This window comes from Pygoscelis adeliae, unplaced genomic scaffold (assembly GCF_000699105.1).
Source record: "Pygoscelis adeliae isolate BGI_AS28 unplaced genomic scaffold, ASM69910v1 Scaffold4, whole genome shotgun sequence".
Taxonomy (NCBI): Eukaryota; Metazoa; Chordata; class Aves; order Sphenisciformes; family Spheniscidae; genus Pygoscelis; species Pygoscelis adeliae.
Window position 1 is genome coordinate 1,750,053 of NW_008824986.1, and position 7,617 is coordinate 1,757,669.

Consider the following 7,617-nt stretch of genomic DNA (forward strand, 5'->3'; position numbering starts at 1 on the left):
GCTTTCCAGCAGGGCTTGCGTTATAGCCGTACCCCCATTGCGCGTGTAAGCCCCTGAGAGGAATTTTTTAAGGAGGCGGAAAAGCTGCTGGCAGGCAGTGGCAGCGTGAGGCGCTGAGGGCAGAGAGCTGCTGGAGAAGCCCGAGGGGGGAAATCCCTGTACCGGCGTGACTGAAACCGGCCGTGGGCCGAGGCGAACGGGAGAGAGCGCTGCAGGGCTCTGCTCAGGCCCAGCCAGCACAAATGCAGTTTCTTCCTCTTCTTCACGGCCAGAGACACCGCCCCTAAAAGAAATCTCCGACAGCTTTAAAGGCTGGTAACTACAACTTTAGCCTTCTGTCTCCATAACTACTGGAGACAAGTTTTCAGTAGTGAAAGAGCCTAATGTAGTCAGTAACAGTACGACCAGGTGCCTCTGTAAGATTTAAAAGGACCGCAAGCCTTTGGTGATTAGCAGCATGAAACCAGCTCGGTCTGCTTTTAGCTACAGGAAGAAATGGGGATTAAGAAGTCAAAATTAGTCTTCTGAACTAAAAGCTGTAAAGTGATCCTGACGGCTGCCAGGATGTTGATTCCTTAAGAGAAGGAAAGGGGTGGTCAGGAGCAGAGCGGGAGGGTGCAGGCCTGCAGCAGGGTTTCTCTCAAAGCGATGCCACTGACCTTACCTGTTGTCTCCTGCACCAACACATTTTCATTTGCAAAGACTAAATCCTGCTTGCCAGATACAAACACACCAAGTAGATTCAGGAGGACAGCTAAGAATTCTTCAGGACACAGTGGGAGAACCTTGGGATTGAAGGAATTTTTGTAGTAACAAGGTGTGTGCCAATCTAGTTCGTTTGCTTTGTTTTCTGACAGGGGAGATAGAATGTGCTGTTATTTCTGTGGCACAAGTAAGAAACACTTTTAAGAATTACAGTGTAAAACAGTCCTGTCCAACTGATACAGTTCCTATTAGAGTGACACATGCTTTCCAGGTTGATGGTGTGATCTGAATGAAGTATATCAGTTCTCATTTTTATTATCACAGGGATGCAGAAACTAATTAAAGATGAGAGCAACAGAAATACACATTAGCTCTCCAAATACTACAGTCAAAAGTTTTAACTAACAGCTTTGATTTAGAGACAGCTTCATAGACGTGACTGATCACATTTACAGTATGGTTATGTTGTCACAAAGGGAAAGTTAGAAAGCTCATTAAAAAAATAATCAAATATTCATGACCAGAGTTAGCTGAAGCGAGGAATTTTGTTGCGATTGTCCTTCCACTTTGTCCTCCTCCTTGCATTAGTATTTATGCTTTCAGAATTTGGCAGGAAGCTTCATCTTCTTTTCAGTCCATCTAAAATAACAGAATTATTAGACATCAGACTTCACATTCTAAAAATAAACTGAGTTGGCTTAGCTTCTGGTACCACAGATGACATCAATACGAACAATCAAAATGACCCTTTGAAATATATTTTGCTAAAGAGCATCCAACAGATTTCAAGTGTTCGTGTCCAAGTAATACACTAGCAGTGTGCTTGAAAGAGTGCACAGCCAAAGGCTGCTAAAGGTGGTGGTGGTGGGAAATCAGCAGAATTTCCTTAAAAACTGTAGTATGTGCTTTGTTCCTTCATATACTATCTCCTCAAGGTGACAGTACATATCTAATGAGAACTTAAATGGTTTAATTACACTTAAATACCAGTCATTTAAGATCTTAAGAATATGTGATGCTATTAAAAAAATGGGTATGATTTTTCCCTCACACATTTTAACTTATGTTCTTGCCAGTTTAGTTAACAGTTCTGCAGGTCTTCTCCATGTGCAACTGTGTGAAAAATTGTTTCCTACCAATTTGTTTTCCATTAAGGGATTTTTCAAGTATAGCTACAGGCAAAATGTACCCTATGAAAGGAAGCAAAAGCTTCTAGCTCAAGTGATGTACACATTCTCCTGTCTATTGTGAGCAAGTTTAAGTTTTGATTGAACACCTCTGTAAAGCACTTTTTATTCTTCGTCTACAACTGGGGAAACTATGACAATATCCATAATGTCATATAGCAAGATCAATATGAGCTGAACCTGCCTGCTAACAGGAGTTTATCAATCATCATGTTTCTTAACATTTCTGCACGTGGCCTCCTCCATCTGCAAGGCAGAGCTCATACTATTTTCTTGCCTCATGAAAACAAATGCAAAATACAAACAGCAGCATCTGTATAGCTGATTTAGGGGGAACGTTCATGTAAAAAGACATGGTAGAACTATACAATTTGAGTATTTCCGGGACATAAGACTGAAGTTTTTAAAGATAATAAGAATTTTATTGCTGGGGAAGGGGATTTATGATTTACAGCAACATTTCTGCCTAAATCTGATTGTTAATTTGAAGATAAAACGTCTAACATAGTTACATGTGTTTTCTTACCTCGGGGAGTCAATTCCACTGTCTCCTGTAATGCTGTGGTTTTCTGTTCCTTCCGAGTATTTCTGTCCTGGTATCACAGTACATGCATTCTTAAAAAACAGATTTTTTTTCCCCAGAGGGTTTCTTGTTTCTTTGGTCTGTGAGTCCAAAGCACAGCATGCCACTACTTCGCCCATCTCATAGGTGAAGTTCTGCAAAGTGTCAGCATCTGAGTCAGCCTCATTAGTGTGGCAGAAATCTGCTACAGCTGAAGCCTTCACACATTCAGTAAGGCCAGTTTCTTCTTGCTTTCTGTCACCTATCGGAGGAATCTGACTGCACAAACAACTTTCTTCTGTGAAATCTGTTTTTGCATGCTCTTTTGAGCCATTTATTGATTCTACAAAACTAGCACTTTCCTTATATCCATGCTCTCCAGAGTCATGTTTGTTTACAGTTGTGTTGTACTGGGCAGGATAAGTATTAACCTTACAGTTTTTTAGGGACATAGGTGTCCCCAGCTTTTGCACAGCTTTACTCCAGTCTCTTGTATCTGAAAAAGCATGGCCAGGAGGCAGGTGACATGGTTCATTGCCTTCAAAATTATCATCCAGATGTAACGAGTTACAGGTGTCACCATCATGTGCTTCTTGATACAGAAGATGGCAGTTATCAGTAAATCCTTCACTTTCCAGCTTCATTGAGCCAGGATGGCTGGTATAGTCATATTTAAATATAAGTTCACTCTTTTTATCAGTCTTTTGCCTGTATTTCACCCCATTTTTTTTTACCAGGTTAATATTGGCTGTACAATTTGAAAGGCGAACATTTTGAAATTCATTTGCTGTTTGATCTAATAACTCACGTACAGTGTCAGCTTTGTACCTGCAATGCTCATCTTTCAGATGTAATGAAAATTTTGCATCTTCTTTGCACACACCATTATTTTCAGTGTAGGAGTGAAGGGATTTTTTAATATCTGCAGGATTTTTTTTGACTGTTCTTCTGTAGATGTTTTCTTCAGAAATATTACTCTCCAGAAAGTACTTACTTTTATTATCTATTTGCAAAGTACTACCTTGCAGATAACTGAAGTTTTCACTTAAACTGTCTTTCTTTAGTTGGAGGGAAGACCTATTATCGTGGAATAGTTTGTTTTGCTTAGTTTTGTCGGCCTGCGTTTCAGTAGCCAGCTGTTCAGTTTCATAGTCAAAGGTTTTTGAGGAGTCCAAGGACCATGGCCTTTGTACAGCCCTTTCTTGCTTTCGAGTCCTGGACTTCAGCTGACTGTTAATAGTACCTTTGTACCCTTTTGCATAAAAGTTGCGTCTCCATGACAGACCCTGAAAAGGGTTCTTAATTTGTTTTTTATATATGACATGGGATTCCACAGCTACATCAGATGGCTGTTGGTTTCTGATAGTCAGTGAAAGGTTCTCTTCCAGTTTCTCATTTTGGGATGTTAGCTCATGTACGTGAGATTTCCTGTTGCTTCTGCTAATCTGCTGCTCTTCTTTTGATTTGGTTTTCCTGGTGTGTTTTGCTGTTTTACTTTGTGTCTTTTGAATACAATCCTTTGAAAGATGGTTTTGTCTGACTATTGACACTTCAGCCAAGGTACCCTTACTGATATATTTTTTCTGCTCCTCAAACTTCTGCATTAATATTGTGTGTTTAATCAAATTATCAACTGTAAGAGTAGGGTTAATACGCTTGATGATTTCATGTTCAATATCTCGTGGAATATTATCTAAGTCATCTTCATCCCTGACTGGCCATTCCTTGGGAGGAAACTGGGCTGAAAAAGTGGAGTACTTCTTACATTTTTCTTTTTTAGAAGCACTTCTCCAGAAAAGGCCAAAGACAAACCTTTTGCTTTTCAGTTTCTCTTTCACAGATGTCAGGGATTTGATGGTGTCCCAGGAATGGTTTTCAGCAGATGTGGAGATCCCTTGAGTTTGAATTGAAGGCTTCGATTCACTGCAGCCTTTATTACCTCCTCCATTAGGTTCATGATTCATTAGCTGCTGCTGTCTTTGTTCACAGAGCATATTCTGGTCAGGGAAACAATGGCAGGATCTGTAACGGGATACCGTAGGACTGTTTTCTTTCACCAGGTCTGCACAGCACTCAGTGTTTACCAGGTAAGTGATGGAAGGCGATGAACAGCAACAACTGTCCTCCAACGAGACCCTTCTATTGTCTTCTGTGGCATCATTTGTGATAAAGTATGTGTTGGGAGTCACAATGAAGTATCCTTCTCCCGTATGATAGATTTTCCTTTCTTTAATTAGAGTGCCAAGGATATTATATAAGATATTGTGGGAGGGAACTGCAATGCCTACAACAAAGATACAGATAAATCAGAAATAAGTTTTCAAATAAAATGGGAGCTGGCCAAAAAATAACTTACATACAACAGACCTGGAAGCCACTGAACATGAAATACCCAATGTGTTTAGTTTACAGGATTCCAAAAGAAGTTCAAAACTGACCTGGCAACTGAAGTTTGAGTAGGGCATACTCAATTTCAACATGAAAGTGTCCAGTATCACCAGACAAAAGGCAGGGTTTTTTTTTAATACATCACCACTCTGCCGAGCTTCCAGAGCCAGCAACTCTTGTTGCACCCAGCTGTCCCCATCCACAGCTCCAGACTCCCTGCAGAACAGGGACAGCCCCACTCTGCAGCAGTGCCCACACGTGCAGGGCAGCGAAGGCTGCCCCAAATCTTGGGGCCAGCACAGGCTGCAGCCCTGAGTTAGGGAGAGCCCTTCTGGGCCAGCCAGGTGAGGGCAGCACAGAAACATCATCCAGCCGAGGGCTCTGGTAGGTGCAGTCCTGCCCGTGTCTTACAGATCAGTAAAACCCTTCTTAACTCTACCAAGGCCATTCCTCACTGATGAGGCAAGGTGACCCCTGAGGAAGGAGGTAAAGGCCAGCTCCATTTCTAGCTGTCACTGCAGCACTGCTGTGATGGAGCTTAGGATGTTCTTCGAATAAGCAAGGATGTTCTCTTTGTGTCTGTCAGGATATGATATTCATGAGAGAGACCACCTGCCAGGTACAAACCAAACAACGTGGTGTTCAAAGCATTTCCCTCTTCGCAGGTTATTTAACAGTGGCTTTTATTGCTCCCTCTGAAGCTTCTGGTATAATTTTGTCAGATGACAATTGCTTACCTCACTGAGACTGGTCTCAGCTACTGGTTTTCCCTCAGGTGTCACAGTCCCAGAGTCATTAGTCTAGTGACATCTGATCTACTGCCCCAGGCTTCTGAAAACTTCCAGCAAGGTGAAAACATATCAAGAAATACGCTCTCTCCCTACAAACTTTGAGAGTGCTACTTCTGGCTGACCTAAAAATGCTACCTTGTGGTTGTCTCAGTGCACATATGGACTAGAGCATGTTCCTGGCAGGGTTCTGGGCCAGTTTATGGGGTTGCATTAAAATTTTTTCCACTCGTGAAAATGCCTACCAGATCAACTTGTAACGTTTGCAGAGCTATAAGGTTAAGAAGAGTCAAAAGAGGAAGCTCGGTATCAAACAAAGCAACCTCCTGCAGAGGGCCATAATGAGCCTTTAAAAGTCTGGAGAAAAAAAACTCTCTCCCCCCCCCCCAATATTGCAGATCTAAGGGAAATTGAACATTTTTCAGATTGAAAAGAAAATGTGGCATTAAAGCTCATTTAGTGTAAGTAATTTGCTTTCAGGAAGGAAGGGGCTGGAATTTGACCAACGAACCTGAATTTGAGGCCGGTTGTATTTTTTGATAGCAAACACCAGATGTAGGCTCTTACCCAGCCCCTTTGCCATCAAAGTCAGCTATGTTCCTGTCTCTTAAAGGAGGACTTAAAGTCTTTGTGATCTGACACACAGTCTATTTTATGCTGTTCCATAGCTGGCACCTAAATACCTCATCTATGCTTTTGCACCCTTTAGAAAGGGCATACTCTCAACACGCTGCTGCACTCAGTTCCCTCTTATTCTCAAAGAAGATTTATTAAAATCTGTAAAAAGGATTACATTCAAAACAATGTTAGTGACACTCACAGATTGATGAGGATAGTATGCCTCATGTATTCTACCAGTTGCCTGTTAATTTGTATTCTTTCATATTGCCAGCTTTGCTTGTAAACATTCAGTGATCACTTGTCCAATATCAGAAACTGAAGCTTGATGATACAGTCACTTTTAAACAGAGGGAGAAACAAACACATTACCTGGATAATTTTTCACTAACTGCTCCATTAAAGTTTCCTGCGTGACCATCACACGATCTGCATTCATGTCTGATACGGTACGGCATATTCCTTCTGCCAGAGGAATGGAGTGTGACTGCGAGAGAGGATTCATGAGAACAGGGGTCACATCACCTGAAGTCCAGAAGGAGGGGGGAAAAAAAAAAAGATTGTTTGAATGGAATAATGTTTCATTTTTTCTATTAGCTGTGACAGATTTTCACTGAAAATCTCTTGTGTTGCCTCAGAACAACCACCTTATCCTCAGCTAATTTTCTTTGGCAAATTATTCGGAAATATTTCTTAGAGAAGGAAATGAATCTAGCACTTTTCAAGTGCCTTTGTAATGAAGGAAACAGAAGGTTACCTTTAGCACGTTAGTTTGTTTGATATTAAATTCCAGCTTAAACCATCATTTAGCTTAATAAACAGGGAGCCGAGAGAGAATAACGTCTGATGGCTGCTGACTTTAGATGACTGTTTACATATGAAACCACGCAGAACCTGTATTTCTCTAAGTAGCTAATAAAAAAGGTCAACATCCAATAATCTAAGTACAAAATCTTTTCACCAAGTCAGAATGCAGGGAAAAAAAGACCAGCAACAGGCTTTGACCCTTGTCTAGCACACAAATTTGAATAGAAATGGTAAAAATTCCATTTTTAGACCGGGCTCTAGAACTAGAGATTATCTACGAGACTGGGCAGAGGGCAAAAACTCTTGTTACAACTGCATGCATTTTTTACGCTACATCACCAACTCTCCTTGTGAGAGACAGTAACATTGTCCCTGTTCTGCATGACGAAAGCAGAAGCTCGGAGGGGATGAGAGCATGGCCCAGCTCCCCCAGTAACTGCAGCCCCAGCCCAGGGGGCTGAAAAGGGTCTTAGTCCTTCGGCTCAACTCCCCCATCCATAAAACACAAAGATAAACACTGCCCTCTCCCCTTCGCAAGATGGCAAGGCCAGTAAGAGCAAAC

The 7,617-nt window shown here is 41.5% G+C and overlaps 2 protein-coding genes across 2 annotated transcripts in view; both read right to left on the bottom strand.

Moving 5' to 3' along the window:
• Nucleotides 1–38, bottom strand: part of LOC103918610 (nucleolar RNA helicase 2-like) — a 17,615-nt gene extending 17,577 nt beyond the window's left edge. The window contains exon 1 of the mRNA XM_009325989.1: nucleotides 33–38. Coding sequence (XP_009324264.1) covers nucleotides 33–38 — 6 coding nt within the window. The remainder of the gene's footprint in view (nucleotides 1–32) is intronic.
• A 1,266-nt stretch (nucleotides 39–1,304) lies between these two features.
• STOX1 (storkhead box 1) lies at nucleotides 1,305–6,762 on the bottom strand. The gene is made up of 3 exons (XM_009325806.1): nucleotides 6,621–6,762; nucleotides 2,419–4,738; nucleotides 1,305–1,344 (listed from the first exon to the last, which is right to left on the bottom strand). Exons 1-3 carry the CDS (start codon nucleotides 6,751–6,753, stop codon nucleotides 1,305–1,307), a joined length of 2,493 nt encoding a protein of 830 aa, XP_009324081.1. The 5' UTR covers nucleotides 6,754–6,762.
• Nucleotides 6,763–7,617: the final 855 nt, after the last annotated feature.

Coding starts and splice junctions, on each gene's coding strand:
- STOX1 (XM_009325806.1), bottom strand. CDS start 6,753: ATGAATCCTCTCTCGCAGTCACACTCCATTCCTCTGGCAGAAGGAATA. Junction 4,739..6,620: donor GTTAGTGAAAAATTATCCAG/GTAATGTGTTTG, acceptor TCTTTGTTGTAG/GCATTGCAGTTCCCTCCCAC. Junction 1,345..2,418: donor AGTGGAATTGACTCCCCGAG/GTAAGAAAACAC, acceptor CTGTTATTTTAG/ATGGACTGAAAAGAAGATGA.